General features: G+C 43.2%; 1 protein-coding gene across 9 annotated transcripts in view; it reads right to left on the bottom strand.

Moving 5' to 3' along the window:
* Positions 1-23,408, bottom strand: part of SORBS2 (sorbin and SH3 domain containing 2) — a 399,306-nt gene that overhangs the window by 250,300 nt on the left and 125,598 nt on the right. For all 9 annotated transcript variants that reach the window (XM_054031114.1, XM_054031115.1, XM_054031124.1 and 6 more), the window contains one exon: positions 8,267-8,402. In XM_054031114.1, coding sequence (XP_053887089.1) covers positions 8,267-8,402 — 136 coding nt within the window. The remainder of the gene's footprint in view (positions 1-8,266; positions 8,403-23,408) is intronic.

Raw genomic sequence — 23,408 nt, 5'->3', positions numbered from 1 at the left:
TCTCTGTGTGTCTACTGTGAACATAACAAAGGAAACTAGCATTTAATCAACTGGAAAGTCCTCACTAAAGCAGTGAATTGTGCAACTGTTTCTAAGCTACCGGACTTGTGCTTATCCTGTGTCTGCAGGGAGTGAATTCCAGATATGCAGGCCCACTACATAGAAAGCTCTCCCACTAACATACACAAGCTTCATAAGGCATCAAGTTTTAGGGTTCCAATGAGCCCAGATCATATAACTCAGAGATGATACCTAAGAGGTTTGAGCCTAGGCCATTTAGGACTTCATACAGAATAACCACTACCCAGAATTTCACCCAGTAGTCGATTTAGAGCTTTTTAATACAATTCACAATAAAAAAGAAAACTGGGCAGCTACTGACATTTTTTTCCTAGACATATTTATATTTCCTTGACAGCACATGGAATTATGAATTAGAGTCCCAGTTCTACCTATGAATTAATTTGAACACCTGCCTGAATCTAATTCCCTCCATGCAAAGCCATTAGTGCAAAATGCTATATATGCACTAATATTAGACATTTCAAGAGAGAATGTGGGTGGGATCTGAGTTACTACAGAGAATTCTTTCCTGGGTGTCTTGCTGGTGAGTCTTGCCCACATGCTCAGGGTTTACTGATCGCATATTTGGGGTCAGGAAGGAATCTTCCTCCAGGGCAGATTGGCAGAGGCCCAGGGGGGTGGGGGAGAAGTTGCCTTCCTCTGCAGCGTGGGGCACGGGTTACTTGCTGGAGGATTCTCTGCATCTTGAAGTCTTTAAACCACAATTTGAGGACTTCAATAGCTCAGACATAGGTTAGGGGTTTGATACAGCAGTGTACGGGTGAGATTCTGTGGCCTGCGTTGTGCAGGAGGTCAGACTAGACAATCATAATGGTCCCTTCTGACCTTAAAGTCTATGATTCATAAGTAGATAAATTTGGCTCCGATTTTGAGTTCCTATAGCAGAGGCAGGCTTCTGGGTTTCCTCCCCCCACTACAGTCTTGGATTTTCAGAAGCACTCAGCACTGGCTTAATGTGGCTCCCATTTAAGTGAATGGGAGCTATTGACTTCAATGGGAGCAGTGTCAGGGCCAACACTGAGCACTTTGGAAAGTCCGATCCTTCATGTGACTCTCCCTTATCTTTTCTTTTTTCATTGTTCTGTCTTCCCACTTCACCACTGAGTGTTAATTTCTTTTATCCGTTCGAGTCCTATTTGTGCCAAGTTAATTTGGGCCTCAGTTGTTGCTGCAATATTCCAGTTACTCGTCTAGATCTTCAAATCCAGGACCTGGTGGGCAGGGGGAATCACAGGTGACTTTACTCCATCTCTGGGTTCCCTGATCCATAGAACTGCTGGTAGCCAGTCCAGACAGCTCTTACTTAGCAAAGACTCATTGCAGTAGCTGAGGAGAATGCCTCCTCCCTCTAGCAAGTTCCGTATACTCAGGGCAGTGGGAGTGGGCCCATGCAGAACTGGCTACACTGGGCAAATCCCCAGCTGGGCACCAAGACTGAGTGTATTGGGGCTGAGGATCTGGCCCCCTGAATATGCCTGCTTTTGAGGCAGTGTTTCCTTGCTAAGAGGTGGGGGTCTCTCTTCCTATACCTCTTCTGCATTTTCCCTTTCTCTGTCTTGGGCTTCCTCTCCTCCCTTATTTTACTCCTATTACCTCCTTTATCACTCACATTGCCTATCATCTCAAATTATCTTTTTTGTCTCTCTCCTCTATGCTGCTGTTGACTCTTGACTTATTATAGCTACTTTTTGCACATTTAAAATTTAAATTATTGCTTGAAATAACTTTTACATTCACATTTCAAAGTCTGCCCAGTTAATTTAACATCACTGCAGCAAAGAATGACAATCAACAGTTTGCATACCTCTAACCCTGCTAACGGCAAAATCTGGAACACAATGTGTGACAAACATCCAAAATGAGGAAGGGAGAGAGGGGACAGACAGACAAGTAAATTTTCACAGGAAACCAATTATGGTGGCAATTCACTCATTTAGTGTAGTTCACTCTTTCTGTAACCTCAGTTTCATTTTTTTTAATTCCTGATGTAAACAATGTTCAGATATAGAAAGGACAGGACACCCAATGTGTGTGGAATTTAGGAAACCACACAACCCAAATGAATGACATCCCTTGATATGAGGTATGTGAGCATGGGTTTGGAACATATGCCTCAAATCATAGGGAGCACTATGTCAGGTTGGAACTGGCCCTGTGAGCTACTGAGGTTAATACTTCGATATGGAGCCTTTATGCAAAAATCTGACATCATGATTCAGGACCTATAAGGAAATGGGAAAGTCAGACTTCCAGTAGCAAATTAAGTTATCCGTATTGCATGCCAGTCTTGCTTTGAACGATTATTGAGAATGCCAAAGCTAGGCATTGAAAAGGCCCAAATAATTACAAAAAATTGTTTTACTGTTGTATTTCATATATTGCCTTGATGGTAATCTGATTTGTTTACATTCTCACTAATCAACAGTTCTATCTACAATCTACTTATTACATGAAAAGAGTGGTGGTACAATGGTAAGGTGACAGATAAAGACAGGAAACGAAAAAGGGCTCATCAGCCATGTTAGCTCAACAGCATTTACAGCCTGGAGAAGCTTTTAGCAAAGGAAATACAATTTGTGCTTCATCTGCTGGTCTCAGATCTCCTTTGTAGGGTCTCAGGAACAGAGGAATGGTGCTACAAAAGCAGCTATCCTCTCTCACATTTCTGCAAAGACCAGGGAAGAGCCACATATGGGGAGTCTCTGCCACACATGGATCTAGTTGGCCACTGTTTTTTGGATTAAAAAAACAAAACAAAACAAAAAACAAGGGAGGAAAAAATCCTTATGGGGGACCAACCAGTTAAGCTTCCTATGCTTTAGGGGGCATATGCATTTAAGCCTCCTCGAATGCTAAAGAGCATTGAATATTTAGGAGTTAAGCCACTAATGACACACATTAGTCATTAAACTACTAATATACATAGACAAACACACTCTTATACATGAACTTAAGTCATTAATTCTTTAAGGCTAACTGAGGTTTACTAAAATACATTCAAAGATGCACTTAATAGAGACACACTTAGGTTTGAAATTAAAAAAATGCACACATACATGCCTTATCTCTCTATAAGAAGAAACACACAGTTAACATAGCTTTCAGTATAGTTCATAACTTTACTTTTATGATGAAAAGTGCTACATAAGAGCTACATATTAACCAATCAATATTTTTCAAACTACACCATATACTAGGGTCGGTTAAAATTTTCCATTGAAACTATATTTGATGGGAAATTGAGTTTTCTATTAAACTATTTTTTTGGCAAAAATATCTGCTTTCCACAATTATTTCAATTTTTCACCAAAAAATGTCTGAGAACTGAAAAGTTTCCAGCTTTCATTGGAAAATCAAATATTTTGGCTGTAAACAAATATATCAATTCAGATATGCCATCTCAGTGCCTCATGGAAATTCTAGTTCTAATGCTTCATGTCCCCATTCTCTTCTGGGCTGGGCTTCCCAGACGGACTTATTTCCCATGATGCACCATGGCCATAGTACTCCCATGATGTATTTCCAGGCCTCACAAAGAGGGGAAACCATGCTGCATCATGGGAAAGATAGACTGATCAGGGACCTTTGTCAGTACAGAAGAATGGGAGTATGAATTACCTAAACTACATCTTCAGTGAAGCACCACAGTGGTGTTTAGAAATTGAACTACTTTGGTTTTAGATATTTGCCCAAAAAAGTCAAAATTTTCTATCATGGATATTCCCATTTGTTCAAAGACCAAACAGCAAAAATTTCAGCCCAGAAGGTGAATTCTTTTGGAAAGTTATGAACATATAAAACAAGAAGATTGCCATCAAAACAATTTTGCTCACTATCAAATGACTGTTATAGTGTAAAGACAAGGTACTACAACCTTAACTCACTCTCCACAAACTGCAGGAGGCTCACTGGGGCTCTTACATGTCTTTCTCCAAGACCCTCTGTCTTAATGGCACTCTGTTGGCTCTTAAGTGACAGGAGTCCCTCTAGAGGTAAGGGTGTTTCCCAAGCTAAGGGGAGATGAGAGAGAGGAAATGTCCTTCTTTTCTTCCACGAGGCAGTAATGGGGAACAAGAGAAAAAGGGAAGCCCCTTGCCCAGCAGCCAGCGTGAAGGGAGAAAAGATGAAGTTCTTACATAATATGCCATCATGTCAAACATTACAGTTCTACATAATGATGATGAGTCACAACAGTACAACTAGACAAAGTAAACATGGAGATGCTACATTAGGACATAATTTGTGAATGTGTGACTTTATTAGATGACAAATAGCTGTCCAGCTGTTGAAGTTAAATAGCACAGCTCTATCTGGTCTTCATTCCGTGCTGGACTTTTCCATAACATGAGTGAATAGAAATAAAGAATAGTAAGCATGATTCTGTTCTCACTTCCACTATGGTGTGAAAGGAGAATCAAGTTTATAAATCACTTAAGATGAAATATGTTCCACCCACCTAAAACCTGAGTGTTCAAGCTCTATGTAAGAGAAGTGCCACCAGTGCAGGGCTACTAGCTCTCTGCAGCTGCAATCCCTACTCAACTACTAGGGTGCAACAGCAGCCTCATCCCTCTCCACAAGTTGTCTTTGGTATTGAGGCAAATTGATCTATGTCAATGTTGAATCATTGCCCTGGGCTTGCCCCAGAACTATCCACTGTCACCCTCAACCTTCTGTGCTAATCTTTGTAGGCCCAGTGTGGAGACTACTTTTGTGGCTTGCAGTAAGTAGGCAGACATGCTCAGCCTGTTGACCCTGGTGCATCTCCCCTCTGATCCTTAAGTAACAAAGAGGGCAGTGTGCTGCCCTCCACACAATGGATGAATTTCAGACATCCTGCTTACTTTGTTCTACCATTTTTAAACATTCTTGTTTTCTGTTTTTCAACATGGTCACATAGTTTTAAACAACATTCAGTTAGAACAAATATCCACTAATCTCTGCTATTGATAAATGTGTGTAACTCACAGTAGTCTCCACGGAGCTACCCAACCTCACCAATGGCAGAACAGACGTTGAATTCAAATTCTTTATCAGCGTGAAAAATTCTTACTATACAAGTAATCCTAGCTATCAGGATAGAACCTTAATTGTTTCTAGAAGCAACACATCCTGAAAGCAATCACTGTATTTGGAAAATAGACCTGTACATCAGGAACAAGTCAAGGAAATTCTGAGATGTCCTATTTGATCAGATGTGTAGGTTTCATTATCAAAAGTTTACACATACTCCCCTGTTTGAATTTATACAAACAGCAGTGACAGGTCCCATTTGTTTATTTAACCAACACTAACTGCTCTGAGTGATCCTCTACTCTCCAAACACATTGCATTACAATTAACAGCACTAGGCTATTCAGGACTTACAAGGCTCCCTCGGAGCCTATCAGTTAAGTAAAATAAAAAATGCAAACGAGGAAGTTTATTATTTTTTCCACTGACATATTTGACATCACCTTTGGAGAGTGAACAAAGACACACTGTCAAAGGGAGAAACCTGCACAAAATGTTACTGTGTGTTCTTCATGAATGCAGAGGTATATTTAAGCAAAGAAAGACATTCCACTGTTCTCCTGAGACTTCCTTCATTCAGCTGATTTATTTATAGTGCCACATTCATACCACTATAATTCAGGTTGTGTCAGCATTTCACATACCGACTCCTAATTGCAGGAGCTTATTACTTGATCATAAAAATTAATGCTAACTTGAAATTTAGCATTATTTGGTCTCTGGTCCAGAGCAATTTTATTTGACTATAATTTTTTTTAATGAAATGTTTCATCATTTTAAAATGGAAAAAGTGGAAAATTCCCAGTTATAGATATTCCTTACTTTACATAACTCAAATATTATTCTGATAAAAATAATATTTGGAAAGTTTTGCCAATAATATAGTTTTGCTGTATTTTTTTCCTCCAAGAAGCTCAGTTGGACTGCTGAGAATCACACATTTCTTCCAGACTTTCATCTACAAGCACGTGCCCACTTCACCGGGGACCACATTGCAGCAACCAACCTTCTGTCTAAACAGTATTCCTTTCAGAGGCCCTTAAAAACCTCTTCATAATGGACCATCCACAAATGGGCTATAGGTCATTCACCCTACCTAACAATTATTAGCAGAGAAGATAAGCGGTCATTGCTGCACGGTGGAAAAGCTGGGTACATCAGTGAGGATAGAGTGCTCAAGCTGGGGGAAGAGGAAGTGGGGCCTTTTGGTGAGGGATCAGAAGGCAACAGGCTCGCTGTTCAGGAAGACGAGCAGGTAGGAGAGAAGAGGCGGTTTATGAGAAGTGGGTGGGAGAAGGTGGCTGGGGTGGCCCAGCATTGAGGCACAAAGAAGGACAGATGGTTGCAGAGAGGCACAGGCCAGTTGATACTTTTTGGTCAGAGACCGGACTGTAACTTGACAAGGTGGTTTAGTCGTAAAATTAAATGGACAAAATAACCAGGTCACTGGATGATTATGCATCACCTCACTAGTTGTCTGAATGCCCTTATTAGGTGAGGAAGAGTCAATCAGCCAGAGGTGTGTCTGCAGAGTGATGCAAATCCCACACAGCTCTGAGGTTGCTACCTGCCCAGAATTATCAACACCTGGTGGCCTGGGGGAGCAAGTGTCCAGGAATGGGATCCAGGTGTCCCATAGCAGTGGGAAACACTAGCATAGGACTCTGACATAGACCTGCATTTCTGAACAAATATCACAAGACACCCAAGACGTTAATTTTTATACAAGTCTATATTTTTTACCAAAATATATATTATACAATAAAAACTATATACACACTTTATAACTTTACGTGAATTTTTCTTGCACAAAAAGTCAACTGAAAAGCCCCCCCCTGTAAAATTAAATGAGTTAGGAAGCCCAGTCACAGCTTTTCAATAAGAGAATTGACTCCAACAGCTTTCCCCTCATGAAAAGTTTAATACAGAACACTACTGTATTTTTAAATGTAGATTTGCTTTGACATATGGCCCAGTGCTTCAATCACATTTAAAAAAAAAAAAAGTTGAACTCTAATTCCAGGATTTTTCTATGGCAAAGTTTGAAAAACCAACTATACTGAACAGAGGCATACAGTACACAAGAACATAGTAATTGTGGTAAGCCAGTGGTCCACAGTGTATGTGAGCTGATGGACTATGTCTGTGTAAGCTGTCATTTAATGCTAGCTTCTTCCTTAGAGAAGTCATAGCATGCAACAGGAAGCTGATCATCAAAGCTCGAAAAAGTGATTGATCTCAGAAATGGAAGAATTGGTTTTGCTTTTTTAGACATTTTCTTCATTTTGATCATAGTAAGGAAGAATACAGGAATGTTGTCGACAAATCAAAGTTTTTATTCAGGAGGTGTTGTCATATCACCATAGCAAAACATTCCCCCCCCCCAAAGATATGTTAACACCCCATAATCAAAATAAATGTTATGTTGGAAGTACACAGATCAAAGTACTTTGAAAACTATAAGCCACATCAAATATCCTTATAATGGAGTAAAGGGCAATTACAGAAATATTTTATGAGTAGGGTAAAGAAGCCTGCTGGTAAACGTGCCAACACCACAGATTAACTAGGTGCAAACATTAACATCAGGGAAAGAAAAATTAAATCTTACATTGAATGTGTCAACAACATTTTAGATTATCTATTGTCTCTGCGCCACATGCAACAAGCAAGCAAACCAAGCAACACTAGCGAATCAATGGGAAAGGTGATTTTTAAACACTAAGGATTTACGTGCTATAATTGAGAAATTCTCTTTACTTGAATAGTTGGTTGTAATTCTACTAACTTTCAAATACTAAAAGCAGGAACAAATCCAAAATACAGTGATCTGGTGTTTTGCTTTAGATCTTCTCTTATGATTTGGATACAACAACCCGAGAGCTAAATTAATTTAAAACCCAGCCCCTTCTAAAATGTAGTGCATATAACTCTAGATTAATATTTCAGAGAGCCTCAGAAAAGGCACAGTAAGGCAGGACCTAGATTCTTGCTTCTGCATAACATAATTGGGTTTGCACTTATATACAGAAATAGAACATATAGCTAAGAAATACTAGTAATAAGTGGCAGGTTCTCTCTGAACATTAGCTAGATCATCAAGAAGGTCAGTCATGAGTGCAGTAAGAAAACATAAAACACGTTTAACAAAAAAAAATATATGACTTACCGGACGGACCAGCTTGGCTGTTTCTCAAGTGCAGAGGAAGTAAGTGCTTCTGCCCTTGTACATGCAGATCTTGTTTATTTAGCCTTTTTTGAAGGTTTGCACTCCAAAGGTTTAAGTTTAAGTCAAATACAGGAATCTGTAGGGGAGAAAGAGGGAAGGGGATAAGAGTAAATGAATCTCAGCTGCTGGCTGGTACTACTGTTCTAGGAGCATTTGAGCTATTTTCAGCAGCGGATGGGTTTGCCTACAATCAGGGTGAAAATGCAAAACATTCACACACATAAAAATCAGGAAACCCACAACAACAACTTTGTACATTGTCCAAATTTTCATTTAAAGAAACAGAAGGAACAAGTAATGTTGATGCAGAAAAATAATGTAACACACACAACTGGGGCCTTTAAGACTATATTACCTCTGGGCTCAGGAAATGAACCACTATATTTTCTTTTAGCATGGAAAAGTAGTTTCAAGTTTAATCACCACTGAAGATGCTGTGCCATCTCCACAAAAAAGGTTTTTCTCTGAGCTGGAAGGGCTCTCTCATTTGTTCATTTTGCATTCAAGTTTTTTTGATCTAGGTGATGTCAGTGTCTGATGGCAATCCAGTCTCCTAGCAGTTTATTTTCAGTTTGCATCTAAATTTTCAGTTTCAAGTGTGCTGTTTTTTGACTGTCTGAATATTTCGGACTGCGGCCTGAGACTGTAGCTCATCTTCTCAGTAAGGACCAGGGACCATTCAGTGACGTGATGGAGTTACCCACATACCTGCCCCCACCTACTGAAAAAAATGACAAGGAAAACAAAGCATTTACTCAGGTTGGTCTACTGATCACAGAAAAGCCTAGCTTCACGCACATGCTCTTAGGGTGCATGAAAGCCAGTTTCTTTGGGGCTTACAGGTAACAATAGTCAACTGAAATCGCTTATTCTGTCATGTGAAGCAGCTTTTCAGGATGTCCTCTATAAATCTTTTCCTACCAATTGTGACAGGCACAGATTACTGTGCGTCATCAAGACAACTTCTCACATCCCCCACATCACTATGGACTGCCCTTCACAAAGCTGTCTCTATCCGAGGGATTTCTACATGCCTCCAGCTTCCATCCAGGACACACCACACGATCCATTGTCTACAGCCAAGCTCTAAGATATAACCACATTTGCTCCAATCCTTCGGATAGAGACAAGCACCTACAAGATCTCTATCAAGCATTCTTAAAACTACAATACCCACCTGCTGAAGTGAAAAAACAGATTGACAGAGCCAGACGAGTACCCAGAAGTCACCTCCTACAAGACAGGCCCAACAAAGAAAATAACAGAACACCACTAGCTGTCACCTTCAGCCCCCAACTAAAACCTCTCCAGCGCATCATCAGAGATCTACAACCTATCCTGAAAGATGATCCTTTACTCTCACAGATCTTGGGAGACAGACCTGTCCTCGCTTGCAGACAACCCCCCAACCTAAAGCAAATACTCACCAGCAACCACACATCACTGAACAAAAGCACTAACCCAGGAACCTATCCTTGTAACAAACCCCGATGCCAACTCTGTCCACATATCTATTCAAGTGACATCATCATAGGACCTAATCACATCAGCCATACCATCAGGGGCTCGTTCACCTGCACATCTACCAATGTGATATATGCCATCATGTGCCAGCAATGCCCCTCTGCCATGTACATTGGCCAAACCGGACAGTCTCTACGCAAAAGAATTAATGGACACAAATCTGACATCAGGAATCAAACTACTCAAAAACCAGTGGGAGAACACTTTAACCTGTCTGGTCATTCAGTGACAGACCTGCGGGTGGCTATATTACAACAGAAAAACTTCAAAAACAGACTCCAAAGAGAGACTGCAGAGCTAGAATTGATATGCAAACTAGACACAATCAACTCGGGTTTGAATAAGGACTGGGAATGGCTGAGCCATTACAAACGTTGACTCTATCTCCCCTTGTAAGTACTCTCACACTTCTTATCACACTGTCTGTACTCGGCTAGCTTGATTATCACTTCAAAAGTTTTTTTTTTTTTTTTCTCTTAATTAATTGGCCTCTCAGAGTTGGTAAGACAACTCCCACCTGTTTATGCTCTCTGTATGTGTGTATATATATCTCCTCATTATATGTTCCATTCTATATGCATCCGAAGAAGTGGGCTGTAGTCCACGAAAGCTTATGCTCTAATAAATTTGTTAGTCTCTAAGGTGCCACAAGTACTCCTGTTCTTCTTTTTGCGGATACAGACTAACACGGCTGTTACTCTGAAACTTCTCTGAATGCTGGATCAGATACAAACTTGTGACCCATTAAGTGCATGTCAGTTGGAACAGACAATCTAGATTGTAAATATATAAGACAAATGCTCTGGGCAACTAATGTGTCACTTTTCTAGTCATCTAGGGTTACCATATTTAAAAAATAAAAAAAAAAAAAAGGACACTCCACGCCCCCTAGCCCCGCCCCTTTCCCACCCCCGGCCCCGCCCCAACTCCACCCTTTCCCTGCCCCTTCCCCAAAGTCCCCGCCCTAACTCCCCCTCCTCCCTCCCAGCCACGCAAAAAGGGCTGCCCGAGCGCTACCGGCTTTACGGTTTGCCGGGCAGCCTCCAGACTCTGCGCCCCCGGTCGGCGCTTCCCCAGCGCAGCTGGAGCCCGGGAGGGGAAGCGCCCAGCTGGGGGCGCAGGGTCTGGAGGCTGCCCGGCAAACCATGAAGCCGGTAGCACTCGGGCTTCAGACAGCCCCTATGCCTCCAGACCCTGCGCCCCCGGCCGGGCACTTTTCCTCCCCAGCTCCAGCTGCTCTGCTCCTCCCCGGACTCAGACTTCAGCTCTGTTTGAGAGCCAAACTGCCCGAGCCAGCGCTACCGGCTTCGGGCAGTCCCCTTGACTCCGGACCCCAGCCGCCAGCTGGGCACTTCTCCTCCCCGGCTCCAGCTGCTCTGCTCCGGCGGCTGGGGTCCAGAGGCACGGGGGCTGCCCGAAGCCGGTAGCGCTGGCTCGGGCAGCGTGGCTCTTAAACAGAGCCGAAGTCTGAGTCCAGGGTGGAGCAGAGCAGCTGGAGCCGGGGAGGAGAAGTGCCCAGCCGGCGGCTGGGGTCCAGAGTCAAGGGGGCTGCCTGAAGCCAGTAGCGCTGGCTCGGGCAGCTTGGCTCTTAAACAGAGCCGAAGTCTGAGTCCGGGGAGGAGCAGAGCAGCTGCGGGAGAGGAAGTGCCCGCCCAGTATTTTTCCCGGACATGTTCAGCTTTTTGGCAATTCCCCCCCAGACGGGGGTTTGATTGCCGAAAAGCCGGACATGTCTGGGAAAAACCGGACGTATGGTAATCCTATAGTCATCACATACTCAATAATACATTCCTAGGGTAGTTAAGAGGTCAAACCACCAAGTATGGATACATACAAATGAAATCCTGATCTCACATGTATTCCCAAAAATTAGACACATACAGCATTGAAGCTATGTCTTAATGTCCAATTATTACTGAAGTAAGATTCTCTAATGTCTGCTACTATGCAGTGCTATATATCTTTTGTGAAATAATTTTTCTCAGAAGACAGCCATTCACTACATTGAGCTCCCTGATTTGCCATCAGCACATATTCCATCTTGGCACCTTAAATTGTTTATTATATGTTCTTTGCAATTTATTTTGTGTAAATCGTAACATACCTGTTATCTTTTATAGCATTTATTATCCCTGCTCAGTAGTACTGCTTTGGTATATGTTAATCATTCATTTCAGCTACTGGATATAAATCTTATCAGATGATGGTTAGTTAGAAATGTGTTATACTCTGTAAATATTACTAAAAATGTACATACCATCTGGCCCTCTCCAGGCCAGATCTGATCATCCTTATGTTTGTTAGCAAAACAGACACAAAGCACAGATGCAGAAGGAAGAAAAATCATAACCAGATCCTTGTCATTGTTGCAAAGACTGTTGCATTACACTTTTCAGACAATATTATTTGCACTATTTGCCTTTTCAGTAACACTGACAACTCCAACACAAACTCATTTGTATATTTGTTTTACTAGAGCATTATGATTCTGTTGAAATCAGTACAAACAAATCAAAACTAACTAAAAATAATAAAAATACATGTTGAGCGAAGACATCCAGTTCACGGCTTCATGTTTGGATAGTATTGGAGAAAGTTTGACGAGCTATTCCAGTGTCTTAAATTTACACATTGAGAATCTGGATAGATTAAAACCGTAACATAGGGTCACCACGAGGGGAAATGGTCTCTTCAAAATATCTACATACTTTCTATTAGTGATAATGAGAGTTTGGGACAGTTATTGAGGGAAAAATATAATAATTGTGGGAATTCACCAGAAACAGTTTCCTAGGCCTATTTCTCCAGCCACTGCAAATGATCAACTCCTAGACAAATCAATGGGAATTGTCTGTTCGCAATGGCTGGAGAATTGTTCCACCTTTGGAAAATTTCCCAGACTAGTCTGAAAGCTGTTCAGATCCCATAACTTAAGCACAGTATAACTGGGTGTAAGTTATTATTATTATGAGTGTTACTTTTACACAACTTTGTGATCGCCCTTGGAGTGCTATTTCTGACATAATTCTCCTATATGTGACAGCCTCATTGCTGTATGAATTATTACAGAAAAGAGTTAAAAAAATACATTGGGGCAGATCCCCTCCCCAGTTCTGTGCCTTTGTGCTACTCAGATCGATCACAGTGAGCCAAATAAATTCTCATTAAAGACCCGGGGAGAGGGCCCAACCTTGCTCCCTTTAATGACAATCGCAAAAAATTCCAGTGATTTCAATGGGAGCAGAACTAGGCCCTGGAGCTTATTTGCAAGAGTAGAAGATGATGTGCAAGGAGCTTTCTCCTACATAGAGACTGGCTACTATTCGAATCCTCAATACAAGTCTATCTCCAAAAGGGCCACTGTAAGGTACAGCTGGGGCCGCCTCCAGAGGAAAAAAAAAAAGAGAGCAGAGCAGAGCAAGAGAGGTGGAGCCCATACTATACCCTGTAAAAGGGTGCCATAGCCTGAATGGAAATCTCCCAGACCTTTTTTCGCTTTTTAGCCAAGGCAGCCAGAATGCCTCTGAGGTCCCTTGCTGCTGCCCAATCTCTCCACATATGCTCCACCTCAATATAGCCTGTGGTTGAAGAGTGACAATATAATAGTGACTACAAGTTTATATATAGGGATAGCCACCCTTGGGATAATGTGCAAGCCCTTTGGGAGTCATGGAGGAAGCTCAGAGGGTCATAGAATGTCATACAAAAGTAAGCATTTGGAAAAAAGTATCAATACATTTTTGGTAATAAAAAAATGTATAAACAACGTCAGCTCTGTAACGGGATATACCTTTAAAGACATGCACTATATTATTTTAACCTGAGAATCCCAGCTAGTAGATTAGTGTACTCCAGTGAAAGATGAGAGTGTATGCAGCAAACTGCTAGAGCTTCAGCTAATACAATATTGAACCTGTACCTGCATTTGTGCCCATCTGTCTGGATTTCCTTATATAAAACAGAAGTCCCATACAAAAAAAAATATGTATAATATCTCTCTCTCTCTCTCTCTCTAAACAAAAGTGCAAATAAGAACAGTCCCTGAAGAAACCTGGCACTGAATTGGACACCGGACAGTTAAGATGTAATGGTTAAAGAGCAGTGCTAAGCCTTACACAACTGAATTTCATGCATCATTCAGTTTCTGCTGGAGCTCAGGGGTAATTCAGAAAGGTGAGTCATTTAGTGAAAAATGAGTGGCCAGTTCCAGCTGCTCAGAAAGAAGAGAGAAAACATGGAAATACAGTGTCAAGTATATAATATACAATTCTATATGAATTCATTCAAAACCACAGGCAGGGGTCGGCACTACCTGTTGCACGACAGACACTTGACAAAATTACTGTACCTAGTGACGGACATCTGGGGGTGGGGGCGGGCGTTATGTCATTCAGTTATTAATTTTTTTGAAAAATTTCCACAGGCCTCAAAATTTTTACCACGGACGCGGTGCTGATCCCTGACCACAGGGTAGAATGTGTTCTGAAGTGTTGGCAGCCAAGAGTATGAAGCCTCAAATGTTCAGTGAGATTTAAAAAACAAATATATATCACTCCATCCCGCCCCCAAAGAAAACCAGAAGCTTTGAAAAAAAATCAATAAGACTTGATTACTTGGTGTGGCAATGTTATCAAGGAACCCTTCAAGGACTTTTAGATATCTCTACAAACCATACAACAATGTAAAGGTGGAATCCCATTGCTCCATAGGTTTTAAAAAGTATAGGGCCTGAACAGCTACTAAATAATGCCTTTTTCCAAATAGTACTGTTATGTACAGCTGTGCAAACAACTGATTTTTTGATTCACTGGCTGATTGTAGGGGGGGAAATTGGAAAAAAAACCTAATTTTTAAATGTTCTGGCAAACTGAAAAGTAAAAAAGTTCTGTTTTGGATTGAATGAAACACTTTCATTTTTGAGGCTTTATTTTACTTTTTTTATTTGAAAAATGGAAATATTGCATGTTTTAAAATTTAACTTTTTTGAATCCACCCTCCCCCCCCAAACAATTAGGCAAATTTGACATTAATTCACAAAGTGTTTTGGTCTATCCAGATCTACATTTCTCTGCTAAAAAAACTTTTGTCCAAAAATTTTTGCTACGCTTTACTCTTTTGTATCATATTAGTGACATGGCTGAGGATGCCCAAGAACTTGATGAATTAAATGATATATCTGGTGCTTCATAATTTCTAGTGTTGCAAGGTATATTTCCAATTGTTTATTAAAGCAGAAACTCTTATATACAACTTTGTTAGGGCAAACAACAAGAGACTAGTTTATTCAAGACATTGCAGGAAGCTGTCAAAGATTTCCACACCCAGTGGGAGTGGTGGATTGCAATCTGCATGGGTGGTGCCAAGGTGTTGACGGATAAGAATAGCAGACCAGTCGCATGGATACAAAACACTACACCATAATGCCTCACAGCTTTAGTTTATGTGCTCCCGAGTTCTTGCTGCCTAGATGTCTGAAATATACTGTTTTTACAGAGGTTATAAAGTAGTGAACTCATTAAAGGCCTTGTAATGTATTTTTGATTTTTTGACATTGTTCTCATCATGGATTCCTCTGACAACCAACTCCACTTTCCAGATGAAGTGAGATAGCACTTCACCTCATGACAGCTAATTCAGCTCTTCATATTAAGAGCAGAAGTGAAGGTTTTTCTGAATGATCAATCTCCCTTTATGGATTCCATCAATAATTCAATGTGTGTGTCATTGCTTAGCCTGTCTTGTTGAACAAGCTGAGCTCTCTTTGCCGGGGCTGGAGCTGGAATGTTCTGTCCATGCATGATTCATCAGAAAACTTTGAATTTGGTCTTCCTGAGCACAAACAGGAAACTTGTAGTAAGTTTCCTCTTGGCTCAAATTTTGTGGAGGGAACTGAGGAGTCAGCCAGGAATTATCAGGAAGCATCTGATCATTGAGAGTGAGTGTCTTAAGGAACTGCAGGCCCAGCTGTAGTACTATTTTCCCCAATAACTCCTATGTGAAAGAAGTGGATCAGATGACCCCGCATCCAAGAGGTTACTGATTCATCAGCACTGACTGGATCGTTGTAAGACAAATTGACAGGTATTTTTTATGAAAAAATTCTGTAACTGACTTTCTCTAGTCACCTAGCCTTACTTGCAGGTGCCTTGAAAGTTCTGTTCTCATTTTCCTCCTTGTATCGTGAGGAGACCGTTTTCTCTTCAATGCTTACAATAAAAATTAGATATTGACCATCAATTAAAAATGAATTAAGTCTGTTATTTCCTCTATCCAATCTTATATGGAACAGCTTTTGTCTATAAGAAAGACTCATCCAACATATTAAATTGTTAGTTTGCATCTCCTTTACAAAATTTGCTTTTCAGACATCATACTTAACAGGTATTGTCATAATTACAAAATTTCACCTGCTCACCCTGATACTTGACACCTGCTCACAGTTTGGGTTCTTGTTAGACACACTCACAAAAACACTCTTAATCTGGAAAGGAGACATCAGCTCTGAAAGCTTGGGAAACTATTCTTTAGCTTTGGTGTCTAAGGCCTGGTCTACACTAGGCGTTTATGTCGAAGTTAGCGCCGTTACATCGAATTAACCCTGCACCCGTCCACACCGCGAAGGTATTTAGTTCGACATAGAGGTCTCTTTAATTCGACTTCTGTACTCCTCCCCGACGAGGGGAGTAGCGCTAAATTCGACATGGCCATGTCGAATTAGGCTAGGTGTGGATGGAAATCGACGCTAATAGCTCCGGGAGCTATCCCACAGTGCACCACTCTGTTGACGCTCTGGACAGCAGTACGAGCTCGGATGCTCTGACCAGCCACACAGGAAAAGCCCCGGGAAAATTTGAATTTGAATTCCTTTTCCTGTCTGGCCAGTTTGAATCTCATTTCCTGTCTGGACATCGTGGCGAGCTCAGCAGCACTGGCAACGATGCAGAGCTCTCCAGCAGTGATGGCCGTGCAATCTCAGAATAGAAAGAGGGCCCCAGCATGGACTGATCGGGAAGTCTTGGATCTCATCGCTGTGTGGGGCGATGAGTCCGTGCTTTCCGAGCTGCGATCCAAAAGACGGAATGCAAAGATCTACGAGAAGATCTCTAAAGACATGGCAGAGAGAGGATACAGCCGGGATGTAACGCAGTGCCGCGTGAAAATCAAGGAGCTGAGACAAGGCTACCAGAAGACCAAAGAGGCAAACGGACGCTCCGGATCCCATCCCCAGACATCCCGTTTCTACGAGGCACTGCATTCCATCCTCGGTGCGGCCGCCACCACTACCCCACCAGTGACCGTGGACTCTGAGGATGGGATAGTGTCCACGGCTGGATCCTCGGACATGTTAGCGGACGGGAAAGATGAGGAAGGAGATGAGGAGGACGAGGCAGTCGACAGCGCTCACAACGCTGATTTCCCCGACAGCCAGGATCTCTTCATCACCCTTACAGAGATCCCCTACCAACCCTCCCCAGCCGTTACCCTGGACACAGAATCTGGGGAAGGATCAGCCAGTAAGTGTTGTAAAAATCTAAACATTTATTTGTAACAGAACAGGAATATTAACAATTTAAAAAATGGGTTTCTCATGATTAGTTTGATTAGCTTAACGGTTCAGTCATGGGCAGTGCAACTATTGAAAAAAAATCTAGCAATGTCCGGTTTTGCATGATTGTCCTGCCCAAGCCGCTCTACTGGTTAGTCACTGCTACAGCAGCTACAGTAAAATGCGGTCTATATGTCCGGGGATGGAGCAGAAATCCTCCTGTGACATCTCGAGGAAGCTCTCCTGGAGGTAATTGGAAATCCGCTGCATTAGGTTCTTGGGGAGAGCGGCCTTATTGGGTCCTCCGTAGTAGGACACGTTGCCACGCCACGAGACTATCAAGTACTCTGGAATCATTGCTCTGCACAGCATGGCGGCATACGGCCCTGGTCTTTGCAGGCTTTCCCGGAGCATTCTCTCTTTCTCGCTGTCAGAGATCCTCATGAGGGTGATGTCGCTCATGATGACCTGCTTTGAATGAGGTAGGGGAATGTTAGTGTTGGGACTGCTTTGCCGTTCCTTTACAGAACTGTAACCGCTGGTTTGCAGCCACGCGGTGGAGACGGGAGAGGGGCAGCCGAAAGGGATCGTTCCCGGGGACAGCCGCGAGGGTGTGGGACAGGAGCAGACTTCCTGCTTGCCGAATTGCTGGCAGCAGGGACCGACATTGATTTCAATGTGAAATGAGGCCATTGCTAATATTAAAGTTTTAAGCTGCCACAAGTCTACGGCTTACCATGTCTGCCTGCAACAGAAATTCCGTTCTCCTGAGAGGCTTCTCAAATGTGCTGTAGAAGACCCCAGGCACTGAATGCGAAGGCCGAGAATTCGACCTTGTGCTGAGTGCGCATGTGATAGGTGCTGTGCATGGTCTTGTTAACAGAGAAAGACTATGTTCTTTGTTCACAACTACATTTATCTTTCTGAGGAATTCACTCCCTTTTTCCCATTCCCACAGCCCCATCTGCGACTGTCTCACAACCTAGCCTGGCATCACACTCCCAGAGGCTAGCGCGGATTAGGCATAAGAAGAAGAGGACACGGGAGGACATGTTCTCGGAGCTTATAGCCTGCTCCAGAGCCCAGGCAGCACAGCAGACCCAGTGGCGGGAGAACTTGACCCGAATGCACCAAGCCAACATGGATCGGGAGGAGAGGTGGCGTCAGGAAGACCAGCAGGCGACTCAAACCCTGCTTGGACTAATGAGGGAGCAAACGGACACGCTCCGGCGCCTTGTGGATGTTCTGCAGGAACGGAGGCAGGAGGACAGAGCCCCGCTGCAGTCCATCTCTAACCGCCCTCCCCCGCCACCAAGTCCCATACTCCCCTCACCCAAAGTGCACAGAAGGAGAGGCGGCAGAGTCCCTGCTAACTCTCACTCCACCCCTGCAGAGAGCTCGAGCAGCAGAAGGCTCTCATTCCCCAAAATTTGACAAGTTCTTTCCTTCCCGCCTGACACAAGCCCCCGTCCAAGTTTCACTTTCCCAGTTCCATGTTTGGTTGATAATAAAAAATACGTTTCTGTTAACTACTGTTTCCATCATGTTCTTTTGGAGGAGGGGGGGATACGGGGTTGGTAATTCGACAGGACAGTCACCTTTGGCAGGGTATATAGTCGGGGGCAGGCACAGCAGCAGGGCACATACATAGTGCAGTGATGCAGTGACTAGTTACCCTGGTTAGTCTGGGAGGTTGTTTTCATGTTATGTGGTGGGGGGTGGGTTGCTCTGTGACTTTGTGGCAGGGGAGGGCAGTTACAGATCTTAAGCGGCGGTCCTTAGGCAGGATCACAGAGCCACACAGCAGGGGATCTGTAACCGTCCTCCCCCTGCCACAAAGTCACATAGACCCCCCCATACACACAGTCCCTATCAGGAGGGGTGACAGGCTCCGTTGAAACAACCATCCCACCGCAGCGGAGCCTGTCAATCCTTGAGTTTAGAAGCTGCATTCGCGCCACTACAGTACACCCGCTCCGCACCACAGTCTGCGTCCCAGTTTTAAAAAATTCCCGCGAATACAGTATTAAAGAAAACGGTGTGCTTTAACAAAGTAGAACTATTTTTATTTTGAAACGTGTGTTGGAAGTGGGGTGAAGGGGGTATGTAACTGGATAGGATAGTCAACATTAACTGGGTAAAGAAACGGGGGCAGGTTTAGCTTCTCAATACACAAACTTTAAAGTCACAGGTTACCCTGCTCACTCAGGAACTTTGCTTTCAAAGCCTTCCGGATGCACAGCGCTTCCCGCTGGTCTCTTCTAATCGCCCGGCTGTCTGGCTGTGAGTAATCAGCAGCCAGGCTATTTTCCTCAACCTCCCACCCCGCCATAAAGGTCTCCCCCTTGCTCTCACAGAGATTGTGGAGCACACAGCAAGCTGCAATAACAATGGGGATATTGGTTTCGCTGAGATCACAGCGAGTCAGTAAGCTTCTCCATCTCCCCTTGAGACGTCCAAAAGCACACTCCACCACCATTCTGCACTTGCTCAGCCGGTAGTTGAAGAGTTCTTTTTCAGTGTCCAGGGCGCCAGTATAGGGCTTCATGAGCCAGGGCATTAGCGGGTAGGCTGGGTCCCCGAGGATGACTATAGGCATCTCCACATCCCCAAGAGTTATTTTGTGGTCCGGGAAGTAAATACCTTGCTGCAGCCGTCTAAACAGACCAGAGTTCCTGAAAACACGAGCGTCATGAACCTTGCCCGGCCATCCCACGTAGATGTTGGTAAAACGTCCCCTGTGGTCCACCAGTGCTTGCAGCACCATGGAAAAGTAGCCCTTTCTGTTAATGTACTGGCTGGCCTGGTGTTCCGGTGCCAGGATAGGGATGTGAGTTCCATCTATGGCCCCACCGCAGTTTGGGAATCCCATCGCTGCGAAGCCATCTATGATCGCCTCCACGTTTCCCAGGGTCACTACCTTTGGCAGCAGTACATCAACGATTGCCTTGGCTACTTGCATCACAACAACCCCCACGGTAGATTTGCCCACCCCAAACTGGTTCGCGACTGACCGGTAGCTGTCTGGCGTTGCAAGCTTCCACAGGGCTATGGCCACTCGCTTCTGGACAGTCAGGGCTGCTCGCATCCGGGTGTCATTGCGCTTCAGGGCAGGGGACAGCAACTCACAAAGTTCCAGGAAAGTTCCCTTCCGCATGCAAAAGTTTCGCAGCCACTGGGATTCATCCCAGACCTGCAGCACTATGCGGTCCCACCACTCAGTGCTTGTTTCCCGTGCCCAGAATCGCCGTTCCACGGCATCAACATGACCCATTGCCACCGTGATGTTCTCGGCGCTGGGTCCCCTGCTTTCTGAGAGGTCTGTGCTACTCTCAGACTTCAGGCCATCACCGCGTTGACGTAGCCTCCTCGCCTGACTTTTCTGCATCTGCCTCAGGGAAAGGTGTATGATAAGTTGCGAGGCGTTGAGAGCGGCCACAACTGCAGTGATGGTTGCAGCAGGCTCCATGCTCGCAGTGCTGTGGCGTCTGCGCTGTCACTGACTAGAAAAGTGCGCAAACTGATTTCCCGCCGGCGCTTTCAGGGAGGGAGGGCGGGAGTGATGGACGGATGACGACAGTTACCCAAAAGCACCCTGGACACATTTTTTTTACCCAGAAGGCATTTGCGGCTCCACCCAGAATTCCAATGGGCAGCGGGGACTCCGGGAACTGTGGGATAGCTGACCACAGTGCACCACTTCCAATGTCGACGCTTTCCCCGTTAGTGTGGACTCACAAAGTCGAATTACTGTCCTTAGTGTGGACACACACGTTCGACTTTGCAATATCGATTCCAAAAATTCGATTTAAGTAAAATCGAACTACTCTCGTAGTGTAGACAAGGCCTAAGATCTCACACATTACAACATGCACTGATCCCATGGAAAAAAACCCAGGCCATTTACCAAACCAGCATACTTTCAGCATCCCAAAATCCTAGGCAAGTACACCTCTAGTCCAGGTGGAAGAAACAAGGCTTATGCCACCTTTGAAATGAGTAGCAGAGAACGCCAGGCTCCCTGCCAATCATGTTCTCAGAAAACCAGATCTAGGGTGAAATCTTAGCCCCATCAAATTCTATGGGAAAACTTCCATTGACTCCATGGGATGAGGATTTCACTCCTGATGTCTAAGGAAGTGTGAATGACATTGTTCAGTCATCTACTGCACTAGATGTTTCTGATTATTATTAAACATATTAGGATACCTTCATTCTGACATTACATGAGGATACCATCCTCCAAAAAATTGTGAGGTCATTACTCCCGCTATATAAACATACATGAATGCCAAATAACTGCATTCAATCAGGAAAGGAAATTCTCAGGATGAAGAGAAATACCTTTCAAAAGGCTTGTTAAAAAAAAAAGCATGTTATCTGCTCCAAAAATGTATAGCTGCTCCTCAATAATCTGTGTTAATCCACATCCAACATCTATGCCAATTGCATTTAACTGGCATCAGTCTAATTATCCTTATTCTCATAAGGTGAAAAAGCTGTATTAACTGCAACTACAACTGATAAATTGTACAGACATAATATTCCAGTTATGTTGCTAGACTTGACTCTGCTTGAATGTTAATTTCAAATTGTTACAGAAATATAGAGAGAGCATAAATATGCAAAAGGATTTTGCAAGAAATACAAATCAGGAGTCTATTGTTTATCAAGTTGTGTGTGTGTGTACTGCCAGCCCATTGTTTCAGGAACTTTGTACAAGGTCATTTTTCTTTACATGCTCTCTTTACTGCCAGAACTGTGATCATTTATTGTGTTTTTTAATTACAGACACAGGCCCTGAACCTGTGAGGTACAGTGCGAGTGCAATAGGAGCTGAGAGAACAAAGTATCTTAAAGGGCTGGGCCCATGGTAACTTGGGGGCAAAATTCACCTTTGTACAGGAGGCTAAGCATAATAGATTAGCCCCACTGTGTGCATAAATGGGAACAAGGTAGCATTAGGCCATGTGCTGGCCCTTTACAGAGAGGTAACTTTCACACTGATGTATTTACAGAGAGCAATCATATGTCCCTTCAGCCTTCATTTTGTTAGGCTAAACAAGCCAAGCTCCTTAAGTCTCCTCTCATAAAACAGGTTCTCCATTTCTCTGATCGTCCTAGTAAGTCCTTGTCTGCACCTGTTCCAGTTTGAATTTATCTTTCTTAAACAAGCGAGACCAGAATTGAACACGGTATTCCACGAGATCTCACCAGTGCCTTGTATAATGGTAATAATACTTCCACCTACAATGCTTCCTATCTCTCCTGATCCTAGAACTGTACTAGCCTCTTTCATGGCCACATCATATTGGTGGCTCATAGTTATCCTGTGATTGACCAATACACCCAAGTCTTTCTCCTCTGATGCTTCCAGCTGGCAAATCCTCAGTTTATAGCAAAGACTCTTGTTGTTGGTCCCTGAATGCATGACCTTGCACTATTAAATTTCATCCCATTTCTGTTACTCCAGTTTTCAAGGTCATCCAAATCTTCTTGTATGACATCCTGGCCTTCTCCTGTATTGTCAATACCTCCCAACTTTGCCATCTGCAAATTTTATTAGAACACTCCTACTTTTTGTCCCAAAGTCATTAATGAAAATGTTAAATAAGATTGGGCCCAAGACTGATCCTTGAGAAACTCCACTAATAACCTTTCTCCAGCTGGATAGTTCATCTTTCAATGTGACCCACTGTAGTCTCCCCTTTAACCAGTTCCTTACCTACCTTTCAATTCTCATATTAATCCCCATCTTCTTCAATATAACTAACAATTTCCCATGTGGAACTCATCTAATGCTTTACCAAAATCGAGGTAGATTAGACCTAAACAATTTTTCAGACCAAAAATGCAGTATCTTTTTAAAGAAACAAATCAGGTTGGTCTGGCACCATCTACCTTTTGTAAAAACATGGATTTTAATCCCAATTACTGATTACCGCTATATCTTTAATTTCTCTCCCTTTCAAGATTTGTTCTAAGGGTTTGCATTCAACTGAGGTCAAGCTA

The sequence above is a fragment of the Malaclemys terrapin genome, chromosome 5 (genome assembly GCF_027887155.1).
Source record: "Malaclemys terrapin pileata isolate rMalTer1 chromosome 5, rMalTer1.hap1, whole genome shotgun sequence".
NCBI classification, from domain to species: domain Eukaryota; kingdom Metazoa; phylum Chordata; order Testudines; family Emydidae; genus Malaclemys; species Malaclemys terrapin.
This window is presented reverse-complemented; position numbering and strand designations above follow the sequence as displayed.